The sequence below is a fragment of the Muscardinus avellanarius genome (genome assembly GCF_963383645.1).
Source record: "Muscardinus avellanarius genome assembly, chromosome: 21".
Taxonomy (NCBI): domain Eukaryota; kingdom Metazoa; phylum Chordata; class Mammalia; order Rodentia; family Gliridae; genus Muscardinus; species Muscardinus avellanarius.
In genome coordinates, this window is record NC_137807.1 from 1,666,822 (window position 1) to 1,689,327 (window position 22,506).

At 48.3% G+C, this 22,506-nt stretch overlaps 1 protein-coding gene across 7 annotated transcripts in view; it reads right to left on the minus strand.

The window, feature by feature from the left end:
- Positions 1–3,091: 3,091 nt before the first annotated feature.
- The window catches only part of CLIP1 (CAP-Gly domain containing linker protein 1), a gene marked incomplete at both ends in the record, with an annotated part of 75,685 nt that continues 56,270 nt past the window's right edge, over positions 3,092–22,506 (minus strand). For 5 of the 7 annotated variants that reach the window (XM_080717485.1, XM_080717484.1, XM_080717481.1 and 2 more), the window contains 6 exons: positions 3,092–3,317; positions 4,733–4,857; positions 10,162–10,211; positions 10,648–10,798; positions 10,921–11,038; positions 19,301–19,353. In XM_080717485.1, coding sequence (XP_080573611.1) covers positions 3,092–3,317; positions 4,733–4,857; positions 10,162–10,211; positions 10,648–10,798; positions 10,921–11,038; positions 19,301–19,353 — 723 coding nt within the window. Of the gene's footprint in view, positions 3,318–4,732; positions 4,858–10,161; positions 10,212–10,647; positions 10,799–10,920; positions 11,039–14,213; positions 14,248–19,300; positions 19,354–22,506 lie in introns of those variants that run through there. The other 2 variants (XM_080717486.1, XM_080717487.1) reach the window with 1 other exon arrangement.

Genomic DNA, 22,506 nt, shown 5'->3' on the forward strand with positions numbered 1-22,506 from the left:
AAAATAAATAATGAAACGGGAAGTGTAAGGATGGAGACCAGCCAGGGGTGGTGGTGTATGCATGTGATCCGTGTACTTGGGAGGCAGGTTCGAGGCCAGCCTTAGCAATTTAGGGATGACCTCGAGCAACTTTTGGGGAGGCTGAGACAGGAGGATTGCAGGTGCACGGCCAGCCTCTTGAGATCCTGTTTCAAAATAAAGAGTAAAAAATAGGACTGGATAGCTCGGGGTGGAGACAGGCTGATCGCGGGTTCGAGGCCAGCCTCAGCAACTTACTGAGACTGCTTCAAATGAAAAATGAAATCGGGCTGGAGTTATAGCTCAGAGGTATAATGTCCCTGGGTTCAATCCCAGCCCCCCCCCCCAAAAAAAAAGGACTTGGGGTATTGCTCAGAGGTTAAAAAAGGTGTGTGTGTTAGCCGGGCGTGGTGGTGCACGCTTATAATCCCAGCATTCGGGAGGCTGAGACCTGGAGGATCGCGGTTGGCGGACAGCCTCAGCTACTTAGTGAGGCCCTCTGCAACTCAGTGAGACTCGGTTTCAAAATAAAGAATAAAAAAATAGGGCAGGGGGTATAGCTCAGAGGTCAAATGCCCCTGGGTTCCATCCCCAGACCCACAAAAGAAAAAAAAAAAAAAAAAAGGGTGTGTGTGGGGTGCAAACTGATTTCACAGGAGCATTCTGTTTTTTATTTTTGGTAGCACTGGGGATGGAACCCTTCTACTCCCAGACCTATTTTATATTTTTATTTGGAAACAGGGTCTCTTAAGCCAGCGGGGCTGGCTTCGAACCTGCGCCACCACGCCCGGCTATCACAGGGGCATTCTACCTCTGAACTGGGTTTTTTTTTTTTTTTTTAATTCTGAAGCCGGATCTCACTAAATTGCTGAGAGCCTTGTTAAGTAGCCGGGGCTGTCTTCAAACCTGCGATCCTCCTGTGGGATTACAATGTGCGGCGCCGCGCCCGGCTTCCCGCAGCTCCTAGGATCCACCACCTCACCTGAAGGCCAAGTCCTGCTCTGAGCTAGTGAAGAAGGTGTCTTGCAGAGACCAAAACCTACAAATGTCTGAATCTCTTCATCTTGGTAACGCTCAGTGACTCAGCTGGCCTCCATAGGCATGCACGTTTCAGTCTCCCGCTTCGTCGACCTCGGCGGCGGCCGGCACCCGGCCCAGCTGTCGGCCCACAGCTCAGCGGTAGAGACCGCACGTGGGGCGGCCACGCGGCCGAGGCACAGCCCTGTGGGCATGCGCGAGGCCCCGGTACGGAAGAACTCACTGGATCCATCGGGCTTTCTCACTGGACGATGAACCGTGATTTGGATCCATCGGGCTTTCTCATTGGACGACGAACAGCGGGACACACCTGAGGGTAACGGGACTTACTAACACTGGCAAATAAAGGAGAGAACGTTTATGAAAGTAGGCCAGGGTGCTGGTTTGCTCCGATTTTAATACTGCCTCACGGGGTTCCAGTTTGTGAAACAATTCCTATGAATGTTTTAAAAACTTCAACGGGATTGCTTTAATAGTCACAATTGATAATCCGGAGGGGTACATCAAAGGCGTATATACAGTGATAGACGTTCTTACTGTACAGGTGGCATCCAAGATTCACCTTATTACACTTTACGTTTCCTAGAAGACATTCAAATGAAGGTAAATTGATTCAGACTGGTTGAGAAGCTATCGGGTAGTTGAGGTCCTTCGTTTTTTATTTTGTGATAAGAAAATCCAAAATTATTAATGTTGAATTTCTCATCATACATTCATCTAAAAACATAGAACAACAACAGAACTTGTAAAGGAAGACTGCCGATTGGTTAATTTAAGCTTTTAGAGTGGCTTAATTAATTTGCTGCTCAGGATATCTGCTAGAGAAGGGGAAAAAAAAAACTGGAGGAAATTCTTCCAGCTCTTTAGTTAGACCTGGTAAAGAATCAGAATGGAAAAAAGAGAAAAGATAGTTGCAAAGCCACACAGTGATCCTGACGATCGTTTTCAGGCATTTTCCTTTTCATAAAGGTAAAGATTGGAAAAGAAAGACACTTTGTGTATATTTTCCCCAAAATATAGATTTTTAAAAAATATATACATATAATATATAGAAGCAGAAATTATGTAAAACCAATAAAGAAAACACCACAGTCAAGTAAGTGGGTGCAGCCTGGATTATAAAACGTCCCCCAGCAGCTGGGGTTCCTCCCTTTCCCTGTTCTGTGATCTCCAATCACACGTGATCGCTAGTAAGTATTGTCAGCCTATAAAAAAGGCACTCCTGAAAACAGGAAGTGCACACAGCTCTCACAGGTCTTTTTTTGTTTGTTTGTTTTTAAAGTACTGAGGATTGAACCTAGGGGCATTCTCCTTCCCAGTTATACCCCAGCCCTTTTTATTTTTATTTACTTTACTTTTTTTTTTTTTTTTTGCAGTACTGGGGATTGAACCCAGGGGCCTTTTACCTCTGAGCTACATCCTCAGCCCTATTTTAACTTTTATTTGGAAACAGGGTCTCACTAAGTTGCTGAGGCTGCTGGCCTTGTACTTGTGATCCTCCTGTCTCAGCCTCCCAAGTACTGGGAATACAGGTGTGCTCCACCGTGCCGAGCCGAGCTCAGATATGTCTTTATGAATAAAATACTTTAAAAATGAGTAGAGGAAAAATGCAAAATGGTATTTTTTTTTTTTGTAACTCATTCCAGTGTCAAAGCTTAATCCAAACACCTAAATATACAAATGCAGCCCGGAAATATTTTAGTGCAAATAACAAAAGTAACGGCATAATTTAAAGATTCTTAAATAAGGTATCAGAAGGGTAGGTTCTATGAGGTTTCTCTAGGGACAGTAAAGGTAACAGCCTCTGGTGCAGTGTCTTAAAAACTGAAAAATCAGGAAAACAAAATTAGGGGTGAAATTGCACCTCCTAAATATTTATTATTCTAACTTCTAAGGGAAGACCTAAAGGATGGATAGTTGAAGACCAAAATACTTTCTTAGATTTGTTCAGGGGTGGGGGATCTACGGGCATCTCCTGAAGCCTGCTGGCCGCTGGGCGGCTCCTCCCAGCGGGCGGGCGGGCGGGCGGCGAGGGTCAGAAGGTCTCGTCGTCGTTGCAGTTGGTGGCCCAGTGCCCGAACATCTCGCAGATCTCACAGTAGGGCCGCTCCTCGCTGCGGCTGCCGCGGTGCGCGGAGTGGGGGGGGTCGTCGGACACCTGCGTCTGGGTGGGACAGTCCTCCGTGTCGTGGAGGTCGAAGCAGTCACAGATGTCACAGAAGAGGCGAGGCTTCTTCTTGGACAGTTTCTCTTGGTCGTCGCTACAAGAGTGAGTGGCTGAGTCAGACACTCGGCTGGAAGAAACTCCGGGCAAGCGCGCGCGGAACCCATTTTAAACATAAGCAAGAACGAATTATGGCGGAGCCTGTACATTCCACAATTTTTTTTAAAAAATTTTGCAGTACTGGGGATGGAACCCAGGGGCATTCTACCTATGAGCCACACCCCCAGCCCTGCTTTTTATTCTTTTATTTTTTGAAACAGGGTCTCACTGAGTTGCGGAGGGCCTCACTAAGTAGCTGAGGCTGGCTGTGAACCGCGATCCTCCTGTCTCAGCCTCCCGAATGCTGGGATTACAAGCGTGTGCCACTGCGCCTGACAACATTCCACAATTAAGTTTCCATTTGTACTCTCTCTTTTGCCACAATTATGGAAATCTACTTATGGCCAAGTAACCACAAAGAAATTATATCTTGTGTATGTGTATAGTACTGGATATTGAACTCAGATTCCACCTCCGGGCTACACCCTCAGAACTATTCTGTATTTGATTGGAAACAGTCTCACTAAGTTGAGGAGGGTCTCACAAGATGCTGAGGATGGCCAGGAATCTGCCATCCTCCTGTCTCAGCTTCCCACGTATCGGGAATGTAAGCAAGCAGCACCATGCCAGGCTATTTTATTTTGAAACAAGGCCTCACTAAATCGCTGAGGCTGTCCTTGAACCTATGATCCTCCTGTCTCCGCCTCCCAAGTACTGGAATTACAAGCACATACTACTCCACCTGGCTCCCTCTGTTTGACGGCTACTGGAAAGGTAAACTTTCCTCTTATTCCTTTGTGCCGCTAGGGATTGAACCCAGGGGCATTCTACTTCTCAGCATCTCTATCTATCTTATTTTATTTTAGCGGTAGTGGGGATTGAACCCAGGGTCATTCTACCTCCAAGCTATACCCCCTACCCTATTTTTTATTCTTTATTTTGAAACATGGTCTCACTAAGTTGCAGAGGGCCTCACTAAGTAGTTGAGGCTGTCTGCAAACCATGATCCTCCAGTCTCAGCCTCCTAAGTACTGGGATTACAAGCGTGCACTACCATGCCCAGCTTCCTATTTTTATTTTGAAACGAGGTCTAGTCATGTTGAGAGTCTCACTACTTGCTGAAGCTGTCCTTAAATCTGTGATCCTCCTGCCTCAACCTCCCAAGGACTTTATTTATTTATTTATTTATAGGTGCTGGGGATAGAACCCGGGGCATTCTACCTCTGAGCTATACCACCGGCCCTACTTTATTTTGAACAAGGTCTCACTGAGCTGCGGAGGGCCGTGCTAGTGGCTGAGGCTGGCTGTGAACCCGCGATCCTCCTGCCTCAGCCTCCCGAGTCCTGGGAGGACAAAGGCAGAGCTTCGAGCCACACACGCCCCTGGCCGGCCGTCGGCCGCCGCTGGCGCTACCTGTCATAACTGTGCAGGTCCTCCCCGTTGCCATTCAGCGCCGCTTCCGACATCATCTCCACCTTCGTCTTGAGGTCTTGGTTCTTTCTTTGAAGATCCACTATTACCGAATTTAGGAAATCAATCTGATGTGTTAAAAGAGAAAGAGAAAACGGTGAGTGGGTGTGGTGTCCAGCGCGCGCACAGGCCCGAGCGGGAAGAAGTCAGGAGGTGCGTGGATGCTGGGAAAGGGCCCCACAGTGCGAGCCAGCAGCCCAGGCAACGAGCAGGATTTAAATGAAAAAAAGTATTTACACACACACACACACACACACACACACACACACACACACACACACACCCCATGTTACAAAATGCATACAACGTCCTTTTCATTGAACTCAGGAACCAGTTCGGGGGTTTTCTGCTCTGTACGTTTGAGTTACATGGAGACTCTCCTGAGGGGTGGTGGCCGTCACGGACTGCGCCTCCGGGGAAGCGGCAGCTTGCGGAGCGAGGGCAGGCTCTCGTACACAGAGGACCCTGCCACGAGCCGACAGCGGCGACCAGGAGCCACAGGCCCACACACAGAAAGAGCGTCCTGGCTGAGGGCCTCTCACCAAGAACGACAAGATAACATTGGGAGGAAGCTCTTGTCTGTTCAAACCAAGGAATTCTATTTTATTTAATTAATTAATTAATTAGATTTTTGGTGCTGGCTTAAGAGACCCTGTCTCCAAATAAAAATATAAAATAGGTCTGGGAGTGTAACCCAGAGGTAGAAGGGTTTCCAGGAACCCCAGTACCACACACACACACACTATATATATATATATATATATATATATATATATATATATATATTACACATATAACCTATTTTATTTTTTTTATTGTACTGAAGGTTGAACCCAGAGGCATTTTACTTCTGAGCTACACCTCCAGATCTTTTTTATTTATTTGAAACAGAGAGACTCGGTAAGTTGCTGAGGCTGACCTTGAACCTGTGATTCTTCTGTCACAGTGTCCCAAGTACCCAAATTCCTAATGTGCACCATCATGTCTGGCTTTACTCTGTGTGTGTGTGTGTGTGTGTGTGTGTGTGTGTGTGTGTGTGTGTGTGTAATACTGGAGATTGAACCCAATTTGTTCTAGCTGAGCTACACTCCCAACCCTGTTTTATTTTGAAGCAAGGTCTCATTAAGTAAGAGTAAGTAGCCGAGGCTGGCTGCAAACCTGCAATCCTCCTGTCTCATCCTCCCAAGTATTGGAATTACAAGCATGTAGCATCTTGCCTGGCTCACAATTTTTTATTTTATTTTATTTTATTTATATATATATATATATATATATTTTTTTTACAGGCCTGGAGATGGAACCCAGGGGCATTCGACCTCTGAGCTACACCCCCAGCCCTATTTTTTATTCTTTATTTTGAAACAGGGTCTCATTGAGTCGCAAAGGGCCTCGCTAAGTAGCTGAGACTGTCCGCAAACCACGATCCTCTGGTCTCAGCCTCCCGAATGCTGGGATTACAAACATGTGCCACCACACCTGGCACATTATATTTTTTAAAGAAACATTTGAAGCCAAGCTTGGTGGTGTGCTCTTGTAATCCCTGTAGTTGGGAGGCAGAGACAGGAGGACCACAGGTTCAAAACCAGCCTTGGCAACTTAGTGAGGTTCTCAGCAACCTAGTGAGACCCTGTTTCCAAATAAGACATAAAATCGGGCTGGGGGTATGAAGTAGAATGCCTGTGGGTTCAATCTCCAGTATCGTCCCCAAAAAACAAAAAAGCCAAAACCAAGTGGCGGGAGGACTGAGCCTTACTGACTCCAGATGCGGACAGTAGCAGCGGCAGCAGAGCACGCGGTCCTGCTCTGGCAGGACGACGAAGCCCTCTCCTGTCTCTACGCCGTCAGCCAAGAGCTGCGGCCAAGCTCGACCTGGTCAGCTAGAGCTGGCTGTTAGCCCGGCTGAGCACTGACGGCTGAATTTACAGACACTGCACTTAGAAAGGAATCATGCTGGCTCGCAGAGAAGTCTAGGCTAAAGTTAAAAGATGGAAAAGCAAGCTGTATTAATCCAGTATCCATTATTAATAACACAAAATAGTTATAGCTCTAAAACTGCCATACTTTTTTTTTTTTTGGTGGTACTGGGGTTGCTGGAAGCCCTTCTGTCTCTGGGCTACACTCCCAGACCTATTTTATACTTTTTTATTTTTGGAAACAGGATCTCTTATGCCACTGCGGCTGGCTTCGAACCTGCGTGATCCTCCTGTCTCCGCCCCCCGAGCGCGAGGATTACAAGCGTGCGCCACCACGCCTGGCCTAAAACTGCCATACTTTAAAAGGCTATGTTTTGTGTCTTTATTATTATTATTAATTTTTTTTTTTTTTTTTGGTGGTACTGAGGTTCCCGGAAGCTCTTCTGTCTCCGGGATACATTCCCAGACCTATTTTATATTTTGATTTGGAAACAGGGTCTCTGAAGCCAGCCTCTGCGCCACCATGCCTGGCATCGTGTCTTTATTTAGGCTTTATTTAAACAAGTCTTTAACTTAGGCTTCTTCCATGCAGCCCCCTGACCTTGCCAATTAACTTTGGTCAGTGATGTCAGATCGTCTGTCCTTGTGAGGAAGAACAAAGATGGCCAACAGAAAAGGCTGCACAGAGCCGGGCGCGGTGGGCACGCTCGTCATCCCCGCGCTGGGGAGGCGGAGACGGGAGGATCGCGCAGGTTCCAAGCCAGCCGCGCTGGTTTAGGAGACCCTATTTCCAAACTTAAAAAATATATAAAAAATAGGTCTGGGAGTGTAGCCCAGAGGTAGGGTTTCCAGGAACCCCAGTACCACCAAAAAAAAAAAAAAAAAAAAAGACAAAGAAAAGAAAAGGCTGCCCAGTAGAGACAGCTGGTGGGCCAGCACCTGCTTCTTGATGGGCCAGGAAGACTACTGGCTAGGAGGGTAGGAGGGTCAGGATAATGGCTTCCCAATAAAAAGACTGCATCCTTGAGCACATCAGTGTCACACCCCTGAGACACTCCATCACGTCCCTATCTGACTGACGTGCTGATTTCCTTGCTCTGGCCCCCTCCCCCGTTCTGCCTGTAAGAATAAAATCTTGTTTAAGTTAGCAGCAGTTCTGGCTTTTTTCCCCTAAATTAGCCAAGAACAAGAATCCATGGTGACATCTTTCATTCCAAACCATAACACAAAACAAAACAAGCCAGGCTTGGTGGCGCAGGTTTGTAATCCCAAAACTCAGGAGGCTGAGACAGGAGGATTGCGGTTCGGGGACAGCCTCAGCTACTTAGTGAGGCCCTCTGCAACTCAGTGAGACTCTGTTTCAAAATAAAGAATAAAAAATAGGGCAGGGAGTTTAGCTCAGAGGTAGAATGCCCCTGGGTTCCATTCCCAGACCCACAAAAAAATAAATTAATTAATTAAAAAAAGAAACATTTGAACTAAGTATGTAATTCCAATACTTGTAATTCCAATACTTGGGAGGCTGAGACAGGAGGATGGCAGGTTTAAGGCCAGCCTCAGCAAATAGTGAGACTCTCATCAACCTACAGAGACCTTGTTTCAAAGTAAAAATTAAAACAAAAAGAGCTGAGATCCCCACTGGCACACCCACACCCACACAGAGACACTTGGCATTTTCTCCCTCTGGGGCAAGTTATGAAGCACAGCCACCGCCATCTTTTATCACGTCCCCTCCACGCCAGCCCCCGCGGGCAGCCCCGCGGGCCCACTTCCACCCCACGCTGCTCTTCTCAGCTTGGAAACGCAAATCCCTGTGAGGGTTTCCATTCCAAGAAGAAAAAGCCACAAGTCAACGGGCATCGTGAGCAACCGCACGCGCGTGCGCGCGCACACACACACGCACACGCACACGCACACAAGTTAGGAAACAGAACGAACCATTTGCTGATGGGAAGAAAAGTGTTGGCAGCGGCGGCGGCGGCGGCAGCAGCAGAGCCAGACGAGCAGGGAGGAAAGCAGGAGAGAAAACAGCGTTAGCCGGGCACAGGCAGACAGTTCTGACCGCAGACGGCCGGGCGTCCCTACAGGAAGGGCCAGGGCAGCCGGGTCACTCCGCTGGAACGCGGGGCCTCGCCAGCCTGGTGAGGGCTAGGACGGGCCTGCGGCTCTGGGCACCGCGGCATGGCTTCTGGTGTCTGCTAGTACTTACGTGCACCAGCGCACACGAGCCGTCACAGGGACCGTCGCCAGCGCTGGCTGATGGACTCCCTAGGTTGAGATGGGGTCTCACTTCGGGGCTCAGTCTACTCTCAAGCTCCTGGGCTCAAGCCATCTCCCGCCTCAGCCTCCCGACTGCCGGGGGCCACGCACTCTGATCATATATATATTTAAAAATCTCAGCCGGGCGTGGTGGCGCACGTTTGTTACCCCAGCATTCGGGAGGCTGAGACGGAGGATCGCGGTTTCTGGACAGCCTCAACTACTTAAGTGAGGCCCTCTGCAACTCAGTGAGACCCTGTTTCAAAATAAAGAATAAAAATAGGGCAGGAGGTGTGGCTCAGAGGTCAATTGCCTCTCGGTTCCATCCCCAGACCCGCCAAAAAATAAATAAATAAATAAATAAATAAATAAATAAATAAATAAATAAATAAATAAAAATAAAAATCTGACAAGCCAGGCATGGTGGCGCACGCTTGTAATTCCCGACGCTTGAGAGGCCGAGACAGGAGGATCCAGGTTCAAAGCCAGCCTCAGCTACTTAGTGAGACCCTGTTTCCAAATAAAATAAAAAATAGGCCTGGGAGTATAGCCCAGAGGTAGAAAAGCCCCTGGGTTCCACCCTCAGTACCACACACACACACACACACACAAATCTCTGCGAGATCTGATGCTAGTCAGAGGAACGTTTGGCAGGTTCGGAACTGAACACAGATGATTCAGAAGAAGAATTTTTACTACTACTACTACTATTATTATTATTATTATTATTATTATTATTATTATTATTATTATTTTACTGGGGATTGAGCCCAGGGACATTCTAGCTTCAGGCTACACTCAGTCCTATTTTATTTTTCATTTTGAAACAAGGCCTCACTAGGTTGCTAAAGGCCTCACTAGGTTGCTGTGGTGGCTTCGGAAGCAGCGATCCTCTTGTTTCTGCCTCCCAAGGGCTGGAATTACAGGTGTGCGTGTGTGTTACTTGGGGTTGCACCCAGGAGCATTCTACCTCTGAGCTACACCTCCAGCCCTGTTTACTTTGTGTTTTAGAAAGGGTCTTGGTAGGTTTGAAGGCCTCGCTAAACTGCTGAGGCTGACTTCAACCTGCGATCCGCCTGCCTTAGCCTCCCAAGCACTGGGACCGCAGGTGTGCGCCACCACGCCCAGCTAGTGCTGCTTAGAGTCTGAACACAGGAAGGTCCCACCCATGACAAGGAAAGGCCTCGGAACGAGCGATACCTGACTCTCCTGGACTCGTTCGTCCTCTTCAGCCCGAGTGTCAGTGTTGCCTTAGATTTTAAAAAACAAAAGTGGAGAGGAGGGTTAAAACATTTGAATCTTTTTTCTTTATTATTGCAGCGTTAGGAACTCATTTCTGTGTGGACTTCCTGATATGCCTCTGAGAACAGTCAGTAAGTTCCTGTCCCTGGATGGATCCCTGGGGGGGTTGCCGTGTTCTCAGAGGCTGGTCACCTGTCACCTCTGCTGCCTGTACAGAGGCCACCCAAGGAGCACCTCCAGGCCCCTGAGGGAGCACTTTCACTGAGGGAGCACCTCCAGGCCCCACGGCTGCCGCTGGTTTACCGTCTCGTGTGTGAGACAACACACAGGATCACAGGGAGGCCCAGGAAGGGCATGTGTCCCTAAGAGGCTCCCAGAAGCACGGGAGGAGGGGCGGGAGGAGGAGGAAGAGGAGGAGGAGGAGGAGGAGGAGCAGCGGCTTACCTGCGGAGCTGCTGAGCTGCCTCTTGTTTTCCTTGAGCTGAAGCTCCAGGTTCTTCACCTTCAGCTCGAGCTTTACCTTGTCGGACTCCAGAGTCTGCACAACCGAGTGCAAGGACTTGGCGGAGGCGTTCTCTCCCCGGAGCACCGAGACCTGCGCGACAATGGCGTCGGGCTGGGGTGGGAGGCGGAGGGGCGGGCGGAGGGGGGGGGCGGGCTGGGGTGGGGTGGGAGGCGGAGGGGCGGGCGGGCGGAGGGGCGGGCAGGCGTCCCTACCTCGTTTCTCAGCTTTTCCAGCTCCGCGTCCTTCTCTGTGAGCAAAGCGCTGGTGACACTGATGGATCTCTGCAAGGAGGCTTTCTCTTCATCTGAATCCTTGATGAACTTGGATTCTCTAAAAGACCAAAGAGTTAAAAAAAAAGTTCCGGAGATCAGCCGAAGAGAGCGGTCAACAGCTGTTCTAGAAACAAGCACACGAATGAATTTAGTTGATGTAAAAAAAGAAAAAAAAAAGTATAACAGGGAAGTCTTACAGGGGATTAAGACGATTAGGCTGGCAAAATTTGAAATTTTACTTACTGCGCAGGGAGAAAAAGGTTATCTATGCATAGACATGCCAGAACCTGCTTATCATTGTATCCATTTGAATTTAAAGAGACAAGTTAATAAATTGGAAAGATGTAGAATTAAAAAAAAAAGTTGCACCCCCCCAACAAAAAAATTATACCAAAATAGACCCCCATGTTCGATTTTGTTATTTCTGGAATAAATTATTACCAAGCAATGACAATTAAAATACACACATGCAAAGCAATTAATACAGATGTCATGCAGAGCAGGTTTATGCTGGACATATTGGTTGGTTCTCACTAATTTCAGTTCACACTTTTGCCAAGCTCCCAGAATGTGCTCTGATGATCGTGTGGGCCAAAACGGTAGCAGAGGTTGTCATACAACCCAAAGCAAAGGACGGCTACGGCTTTTCAACCTCTGGATCTGCACAGAGCACTCGGTTGTTCACCGAGCTGCATAAAGGCTGGAGTGAAAAGTGTGGAGATGGTTCCTTGGGGGTAGGATGGAAATGGGAAGATTCTGAAGGGTCCTAGAAAGTTCTGGAGGGGAGTCTAAGAGCTCCTTCCCTGAGCGTCCTCTGCCTGGCTCAGCAGAGGGCAGGCGAGGCCTTCCGTGGGAGGGAAGAGCCTGCCTGAGGATGCAGGCAGAGGGAAGGGTGGGGAAACGAGAGAGGGCAAGGCACAGGGAGTCAGAGTGAAGGGCGCTCTGCTCGCTTGGGGAAGGGGGTAAGAGAGACGAGACCGCGGGAGGGGCGGTCAGACGGGAGGAGACTGAGATGTTCCTAAGTGCCGCGTGGCTTCCTAGCCTGGACTCGGGATGAGAAATCATGGAAAACTAGGGAAGGCGGGATGAAGTTTGGAGTCCGCTGACGGTCCAGCCCCTGTGTGGGTTCTTGGCTCTGACCCGCACCCTATGACCATGTAAGAGGCTGACGTCAGGGGCAGCTGGTGACGGTGGGGACCTGGCTGTACTGCCTTTGCGGTTTTCTTAGAAATCTAAAATTAGCTGAAAATAAAAAGTCCTAAAAAATTATATGCCGTGTGAAACAGAGGGGAAAATGCTTTGTGTTAGCACATTACGTTGGGAAAGCAGAGCCGGGTCGAGTCCTGGGCGGCCCTCGGGGCACGGCCTGCCGCTGCAGGGACCCCGTCTCGGCTGAGAGTCCTAAGTCCAACACGCTGAACGGCTCGTTCTGTTAGCAGTAGCCGGTGTCTGCTTAGTGTGATGGCTCGATTTGGAGCCAGCTGCAGGAAGAGGAAACTGAGGCCCAGGTTAGAAATGGTGGGATGTATGTCTGGTTAGTGAGACCCAAGATATCCGGCACACGAATTACAGAGTTCTCGTGGGGTATGGAAGATTGGAATTGTACGCGACAATGAAAACGTGAGTGTTGTATTATCCTGTTGTGTGGTGACACTTCACTGCGGAATGCTAAGTAGTAAGAAAAGAACCTGAGACTTCTAGAAATTTCTTGAATTAAAAAAAACACTGAAAGGGATTAAGAGTCAGTGTTATTATATTATATTATGAAGTGAATAATTCCTTGCTAGGAAAGGGGCCTTGCTAGGTTAAAACACAACAGCTTGAGAGGAAGGACTTGTTGCTGGTGGCGAGTGAGTCTGAGGCCGTCCCTGAAGCTGTGACTGGACTTACTTGGCAGTTCATCACAAAGCTGCCTTTCAGAGCTTCACTGACACATGCAACTCAAATGTGCAGAGTGTGCTCTAGCCGAGTGTGGTGACACACACCTGAGAGCCCAGTACTTACGAGGCTGAGACAGGAGGTTCGAGTCACGGGTCCAAGACCAGACCCAGCAACTCAGTAAGACTCTCAACAACCTGGTGAGATCCAGCTGCAAACTAAAAATAAGCCAGATGTGGTGGCACAGTCTTGTAATCCCAGGACTTGGGAGGCCGAGACAGGAAGACTGCAAGTTCATGGCCAACCTCAGCTACTTAGCAAGACCCTGTACAAAATAAAGAATTAAAAATAGGGCTGGGGTTGTAGCTTGGAGGTAGAATGCCCCTGGGATCATCAATCTCTAGTACCAGGGAGAGAGAGAGAGAAATGTAATCATAAACATTTTTCTCTATTTACTAAAATATGCCATTAGTGGGACACTAGGGACACATGTGGATTCTCCAATACTCAGGGTTTAGGTGACCAGGATCCCACAGCTTTTGGTGCTGGAGAGGGATAAACAGTCACTCTGTGAGTAGCAAAAGGGACAAATGTCCCTCTCTGGGCCACCAACCAGACTCTGTGCTTATTGTTATAGAGAGACACAACCTCTTGGCCAGGCGGTTTCCCAAGAAGATGGCCAGCAGGACATTTCCTGTGTAAGTCACCAATGCAGGCACGGTCATGAAGATCTGCCCAAAGACAGGACAGGAGACCATGGCCCGTCTTGTGAAAGGCCTCGACTGCTGGCCTTGAGCCAATTCTAAGCCGTAATTTCATGGTGCAAACCAAGAGGGGCTGAATTCAACCCTTTATGTCAACATCGCTGAAAACCTAGTTGCAGACTGTGTATATTTAAACCATGTTGGCGAGCATGGCTGGGTTTTACTGAAATGTCAAGAGGAGAAGATATACACAATATGAGAAAAGGGCTGTAGGGCCAGAGATCGCTTTCCCATCCCCCAAGGGACGTCTCACTCAGATTCTTTTCTTACTACTACCAGAAGAAATAAATTCCAGTAATGAAGAAATACCTTAAAGTGTTACTGGGCAGGCTTTAAAAATGCAAGATAACAAGAACCAAATATTAGAAACATGGAGGAAAATGCAAGTACAGTAAGGAGAACTAAATTTGCACTGAAGTTCTTTGCTTAAATTTGCACTGAAGTTCTTTGCTGTGTGTGTGTGTGTGTGTGTGTGTGTGTGTGTGTGTGTACACTGCTGAGTATATTTTACAAAACAAAAGCAAGACACAGAGGGACAAAGGCAGCCAAAAAATATATACAACGGGTTGGTTTACTAAAAATATATGAAATTTATTTATTATAACGCGGATAGACTTTCTTTAGTCTTACCATGAAAGACACACAGATATAGCAAAGGAAGCAAGAGTTGGAAAGGGAAAAGAGAGGGGCGGAGTGAACATCGGTCAGCAGCGCGGCGCGGACAGTCAGACAGTTACAACCCGGGCGGGGAGGCTGCGTGGCCGCCCCGCCGCCCCGCGGGGTCCTGGCCCTACACTGGCACGGTCACTTCCAGCCCCAAACGCCCGCGCGCGGCCAAGGCTTTGGCGACCCTGCTGGGATAAGGAGCCTGGAGGAGGCAGCTGAGCCCTCGCCCGGCTACTGGGAAGCCACAGAGGGGCGGAGCGCCCCCCTTCAGGCAGTCAGGGTGGTCTGCAGGTCCACTACACACCCGGGAACCTGAAAGAGGTCGGCCCGACTTGAAGCCCAGTTTCTGTTTTCTTTTTCTTTCATTCTTCTCTCTCTCTCTCTCTCTCTCTCTCTCTCTCTCTCTCTCTCTCTCTCTCTTTTTTTGGTGGTACTGGGGTTCCTGGAAACCCTTCTACCTCTGGGCTACACTCCCAGACCTATTTTATATTTTATTTGGAAACAGGGTCTCTTAAGCCAGTGAGGCTGGCTTCGAACCTGCTGGCTTCGAACCTGCGCGATCCTCCTGTCTCCGCCTCCCAAGTGCGGGGATTACAAGCATGTGCCACTATGCCCAGCTCTTTTTCTTTTTTTTTAAATTTATTTTATTTTATTGTGGCACTGGGGATTGAACCAAGGGTATTCTATCTCTCAGCTACACCCCCACCCTTTTTTATTTTTTATTTGAAACAGTCTTGCTAAGTTGCTGAGGCTGGTCTTGAACCTGTGATCTTCCTGTCTCAGCCTCCAAAGTACTGGGATTACAAGTGTGAGCCACCTTGCCTGGTGGAGACCAGTTTCTTAAATGATTACATTTTTTAGTTCAGAGAAAAGCCTTTGCTACATGTTACTAGACATTAAAAAACCCACAATGAATAAAGGAGGATGCTATTAATTTCTTTGCTTGTTTGTTTTGTAGTCCTGAAGATTGAACCCAAGGCTTTTTGCATACTAGGCAAGCACTCTACCACTAAACTATATCCCCAGCCCTTTTTATTTTATTTGAAACAGGGTCTTGCTAGGTTGCCCAGGCTGGCCTTGAACTTGTGATCCTCCTGCTCAGCTTCCCAGCTACCTGGGATTATAGATGTAAGCCACCATGCCAAGTCAAGGCTACTATTCCTTTCTTTCTTCTCTTTTCTTGTGAAACTGAGGATGGAACCCAGGGGCATTCTACCTGAGCTACACCCCCAGATCCATTTTATTTTATATTTTGAAACAGGGTCTCACTAAGTGCTGGAGGGCCTTGCTGAGTTGCTGAGGCTGTCCAAGAACCTCTGGTCCTCCAGTGTCAGCCTCTCAAGTACTGGGATTACAGGCATGAGCCACCATGCTTTGTTCAATGCTCCTAATCCCACCCCCCTTTCTCTTGCAGTACTGGGGATGGAACCAGAGGGCGTTCTACCTCCAAGCTACACCCCCAGCCCTATTTATTTATTTATTTATTTATTTATTTATTTATTTTTTATTTTTTGGTGGTACTGGGAGTGGAACCCAGAGGCTTTCTACCTCCAGGCTATACTCCCAGACCTATTATTTATGTGTGTGTGTGTGTGTGTGTGTGTGTGTGTGTGTGTGTGTGTCTTGAAACAGGATCTAAGTTTTGAAGGGCCTCACTAAGTAGCTGAGGCTGGGTGCGAACCTGCAAACCTGCGACCTCCTGTCTCAGCCTCCCAAGTACTGGATCACCAGCGTGTGCCACCACGCCCGGTTTCACTAATTCCTCAATAACGGCTTTCATCCTCTCGGAGTAAATTCTGCATGTCAACACCACGACTGTCCGAGTGACGTGGCGATACACTACCTGGACTGCGTGTGCTCCGTGATCATTTCCAAATCAAACTGTTGACTCAGCTCTCGGTTCTCCGTAAACAACTACATCTCAAAAATCTTTCTAAGTCACTGCAAGGCTTTTATATTACCAGGGTATCAAGTTCTTTTAGTAAGCCATGCTCAGTAATACTTAGTCATTAGACACACAGTTTCACATAGGAATACTTTAACAAAGTGATACTCAGGAGGCACTTAGGACCTACATCATTAGCCAACGCACATCTGCATTCAGGTTTTGAACATAGAAACAACTTTCCATGGGGGTTAATTAACAAACAAGCCCCAAACAGTTCTAAATGTGAGAATCCAGGCTTTAACATGTTCCACTTCCAGAAAGAAACTGTCATTGGCTCATCAAAATTAGCAGTGATTTTCAAAGAGACGCTCTCACAAACACCAAGACATAAGACAGGAGCAGAGATACTGAGGCAAGGAGATGGGATGCCAGTCCCGAATCTGCTCCACTTCCTAAGCCAGCAGAAAAGCAACAGGCCTAAAACCCTATTTCAAAAGGCTTGGAATTGCGCTCAGATCACATAATAATCAAGAACTATGAAGAATACCATTTAGAGGGGGAAAAAAAGGCCGGGCGTGGTGGGCACGCTGGAATCCCAGCACTCGGGAGGCTGAGGCAGGAGGATCACGGTTCGCGGCCAGCCTCAGCTACTTAGTGAGGCCCTCTGCAACTCAGTGAGACTGCTTCAAAATAAAGACTAAAACACTGGGCTGAGGATGTAGCTCAGAGGCAGACTGCCCCTAGATTCCTTCCCCAGTACTGTGGGGGGAGGATTAAATGAGCCAGGCATGGTGGCACATGCTTGTAATGTAATCCCAGTACTTGGGAGACTGAGATGGAAGGATAGCAGGTTCGAGGCCAGCCTCAGCAATTAGTGAGACTCTCATCAACCTAGTGAGACTCTTGTTTCCAAATAAAAATAAAGCTGTGTGTGTGGTGACACGTCCTTGTAATCCCAGTCCTTGGGAGGCTGAGACAGAGGGATCGCAGGTTCACGGCCAGCCTCAGCTAACTAATGAGACCCACTGCAACTCAGTGAGACCTTTTAAAAATAAAGAATTAAAAAATTAGGGCTAGGGGTGTGCCTTGGAGAGAATGCTCCTGGGCTCAATCCCCAGTACCACAAAAATAAATAAATAAATAATAAATAAAAACAAAAATCCAGAGCTCCGAGTCTTAAGCCTACAGCTGAGCGTTTGACTGAGGTGTCCGCCCCTCTGGGCTCTGGTTAGTCGTTTTAAGCTGCCGGCCTCACCCCATCTCCCACTGGGTTGTGTTCAGATGAGCTTGTGACTTCTGAAAGGCCACATAAGCAGGCCCGCTGCGGGTCCCACGCCAGCCCTCTCTGCAGGGAGCCCAGGTGTTGTGCGTTCGTCTGTAACTGCCGACGACGCAAGATGCTGCCAGACAAACAAAAACATTTCCCGTCCCCGGGGACCGAGCAGCGCCCGCACCCTGGCACGACCGGAGGCGCCCAGACGGGCCACCGCTGCTGACGGCCCTAGAGAAGGCCAGCTGGCCGAGGCTGCCAGCCCTTTTTATTTATTTATTTATTTATTTATTTATTTATTTATTTATTTATTTATTTATTTATTTATTTATGGAGCATTCTACCTCTGAGCTACACCCCCATGCCTAATTTTTATTCTTATTTTGAGACCGGGTCTCACTGAATTGCAAAGGGCCTCACTAAGTAGCTGAGGCTGTCTGCAAACAGAATCCTCCTGTCTCAGCCTCCCAAATGCTCAGATCACAAGTGTGCGCCATCACGCCTGGCTCCTTTTTTATTTTGAAACAGGGTCTTGCCAGATTGCTGAGAGCCTTGCTTAGTTGCTGAGGCTGGCTCTGAACTTGTGATTCCCCTGACTCAGCCTCCCAAGTACTGGGATTACAGGTGTGTTCCACCATGCCTGGGTGTGTGATTTTTCTTCTCTTTTCTTTTTTGTAGTACTGAGGATTGAGTCCAGGAGGATTCTATCTCCGAGCTACATTTTCCAGCACCATTTTATTTATTTTTTGAAAACAGGGTCTCATTAAGTTAGAGAGGGCTTTATTATGTTGCCGAGGCTGTCCTGGAACCTGCAACCGTATCTTAGCCTCCCAAGTACTGGGATTACAAGAGTGCACCACTACGCCCAACTCAACTAGGGATGGAACCAGGGGCATTCTACCTCTGAATTACACCCCCAGCCCCTATTTTTTATTCTTTATTTTGAAACAGGGTCTCACTAAGTTGCAGAGGACTTCACTAAGTAGCTAAGGCTGGCCGTGAACCTGCGATCCTCCTGCCTCAGCCTCCCAGGTACTGGGATTCCAGGTGTGCGCCACCACGCCCGGCCTGAACATTTCAGAGAGCAGGCGTACGAGCGGCCGGGCTCCTGAACGAGTGGTTTCTGCGGGCCGTGCTCATCCTTACTCAAAAGTGCTGCCCGTTACCCCAGGCTCCCAGTGAACATCATGGAAATGTAAGTAACTGAGCTACTCTTTAGAAGATAAATAAAAGCAGTAAAAATGGTTTAACTATTATTATTGGAAAAAATTAACATTTTTATCACTGAAATCAGTATATGCGGAGACATTACTAGATGCAGAATTACAGTATTTTGTGCTACTGAAACTAGGAGGAAATGAGATTCTATTATGTTTTTGCTGTTGCTGTTACTGGGGATGAAGCCAGGGGCTCCCTTTCTACCTCAGAGCTACACTCCCCGCCTCATCCACCCCTTTATTGTGAAACAGGGTCTCACTGAGTTGCCAAGGGCCTCACTAAGTAGCTGAGGCTGGCCTCGAACCTGCCATATAGTGCCGTCTCGGCCTCCCAGGTACCAGAATTACAAGCATGTGTCACCACGCCTGCCAAATACTCTGACTTTAAACACTTTTAAATAAATTTAACTGAACATGGCTTAAATTTTAACTCATTCAAACTTCTATAAGCGGAATTCCACAAATTGTCAATTATGGGTACCAAACTATGACAATGTTTACTGACTAGAGGAAGGTCATCTGCTTCTTGTACAGGCTATATGCACAGTATGTCCCGAAATTGCCCTTATTACACACGCACGCACGCACGCACGCCCGCACGCACGCACACACCGATAAACACAGAAATAAAACCTACCTCTTTTTCATTTCTAACAACTGATTATTGAGCACAGATCTTTCTTCTTCCAGCTAGGGGGGGAAAAAAAGAAGAGTTCAGTCTACCATAGTCCATGGAAAAGCCTATTTCACACTCCCTGGGCACAACCCCGCCCCAGGCTACCGGAGAGCAGAGGACACAGGCCCTGCAGGCAGTGAAGCAGAGCAGAGGACACAGTTGTTCACTCTCACTTGTGAGCTGATGACTTCCTTTCCTCATGGAACTGAGAGTTAGACATGTTAAATGAAGCCGGGCGCGGTGGCGCACGCTTGTCATCCCAGCATTTGGGAGGCTGAGACCGGAGGATCTGGGTTTACCTCGGATCCCCCTACTTAGCGAGGCCCTTTGCAGCTCAGTGAGACCCTGTTTCAAAATACAGAATAAAAAATAGGGCAAGGGGTATAGCTTGGAGGTAGAATGCCCCTGGGTTCCATCCCCATTATCCTTCCCCCAAAAAAAGTTTAAAAAAAGGTGGATGTGGTGGCACGCACATATAATCCCAGTACATAGGAGGCTGAGACAGGAGGATCGCAGGTTCGAGGACAGCCTCAGCAAGGAGTGAGACTCTCGTCATCCTAGTGAGACCCTGTTTCAAAATTAAAATAGGGCTGGGGGTGGAGCGCAGAGGAAGAATGTCCCTGGTTCAATCCCCAGTAACACACACACACACACACACACACACACACACACACACACACACAGTTAAATAAGATAGTTTGGTGGTGCCATAATTCCAGCAAATAGGAGGCTGAGGCAGGAAGATCACAGATTTGAAATTAGCCTCAGTTATTAATAAGCATCTCTTTCAAAATTAAAAAAAATAGGGCTGGGTTTATAGCTTGGTGGTACAATGTCCCAGGTTCAACCCTGAGTACCACCAAATAACTAAATACGTAAATAAAAGCACCTTGACTGGCACATGCAACCCTAACATTGAATGAATGTGGCTTCAAGGAGCGGCGGCCCACGCGGCCGCTCGCGCTCCTTCCCCCACAGGGCTCAGCGTCCCCAGCCCGGGCCCGCCACGGCGCACCCGGCCCAGCTCCAGGCTCCAAGCTCCCGCTTGCTCATGACAAAAGGAGGTACCCCTTCCCTTCCCACGCCCTGCTCTCCTCACTCCACTGAAGACAAGAAGCAAAAGATTCAGAGCCGATCCTGTGACCAAGATGCCTTCACCCTCAGCCTACCCAAGAACAAGTTTTGCCAAGTACCAATTTCAACTCACTGTTAGTAAAAATAAAAGGATGCAAAAGCGCGCGCGCTCGCTCGCCCTCCTGGGCATGTGTCTGTGTGTGTGTTTTGCACCAACGGATAACCTACAGCCTGGTGTAGTTGCGCACCTCTAATCCCAGTACTTGGTAGGCTGAGACAGAAAGATCACAGACTCACCACCAGCCTCAGCAGTTCAGTGAGGCTCTGTTTCAAATAAAAAATAAAATAGGGCTAGAAGTGTAGCTCAGAAATAGCCCCTGGGTTCGATCCCCAGTAACACACACACACACACACACACACACACACACACACACACACGGATAACCTACCCTGGCACTTGGGAGGCTGAAACAGGAGGATCACAAGTTTGAGGACAGCCTCATCAATTTAACGAGACCTTCTAAACTTACTGAGACCCTGTTTCAAAATAAAAAAATAAAATAGGGCTGGGCGTGTAGACTGGAGGTAGAAGGCCCTGGGTTTCTACTCCCAGTACCACAAAAAGAAACACCGAACTCCGACTGTACATTTACACACACCAACTGTAAATGCTGACACGCACCAGGAATGGCCGCCTCGCTGTAATGACGGGAGGAGTAATCGTTTTTAAACTGCACAGATCTGTACGGCTCACGTTACGGCATGTGTGACATTTCTCATTTTTTTTGCGGGTCTGGGGATGGAGCCCAAGGGCATTTTGATCTCCGAGCTACACCCCCCTGCCCTGTTTTCCTTCTTTATTTTGAAACAGGGCCTCACTAAGCTGCAGAGGGCTGAACCTGCGATCCTCCCGTCCCGGCCTCCCAAGCACTGAGATTGCAGGTGAGCACCACCACGCCGGGTGACTGACGCCTGTTTAAAAGGCAGGCATTATTCACGGATCAATTTAGATGCTCACCCCAGGTTTTTGTTTTGTTTTTTTGTTCAATGCCTCTTTGGAGAAAAACTGCTCATAAGATATTGACTCATCTTATCCCTGTCCAGTTTCCAGAAGCCAAGTAGAGCCTCACGACCAGGGGAGGGCAGCCCGGTTCCCATAGCGACCGCGGCGCATCTGCGCTCTGTACAGGGAGGCTGGGAAGGAGGGCGGCATCCCGGCCGACCACCTGGGCAACCACTCCACGGAAGGACTCCCCTCGCTTTATTTTTAGAGTCCCCCTTTATGAGCGGAGGAGAGCTCACGTCATTTTATTTTTAGGATTCCTCTTCGCCAGGTGGAATCATGCGAGGTTGGGAAACGATAAATCAGACCTACAGGTTAGGGTCAGGGTTAGAACTCGCGTATTGTTTCAGCACTCCCTTTGAGAAGAGAAGAAAGCTCTGCAGCACCGAATTCATCTCGAAACTTGGTGATGTGCCTGAGTTCACACCGAGTGCGAGTGCCTCCACCAGCCACGCAGTCCGCCCCACAGACCCACGGGAAGGCTTTTGGCAGCCCCAACTCTGGCCTCACTAATAGCTGAGGCTGGCTGCAAGCCTGCAATCCTCCTGTCTCAGCCTCCCAAATGCTGGGATTATAAGCGGGCGCCACCACAACTGGCTTATTCTTTATTTTGAAACAGGGCCTCGCTGAGTTGCTGAGAGGCTCACTAAGTAGCTGAGGCTGGCCGCGAACTGCGATCCTCCTGTCTCAGCCTTCCAATTGCTGGGGTTACAAGCTTGTGCCACCACGCCTGGCTTCAAACAGGATTTCTAATGAGGAACAGACTACACTCAGTCTCCACTTTTGATCAAAGCAGTCCTGCTCATTATGAGCTCTTTCTGAACTTCCTATTCCCCTTTTAAGGTGATAAAATCAGAGAATGTTCTATAAAATGATTGTTACAGGGAGGCAGGGATTCTTTGATTTCAAAAAATAACCTCGCCTGCAAGCCTCTTGAGAACTTAAGAAATCTGACAAAGATTTATTTAGGGAACATAAAGAGGACAAACAGGAAGTGAAGCCATCCTCTTGCTGGGCGCTCTCAGGGGAA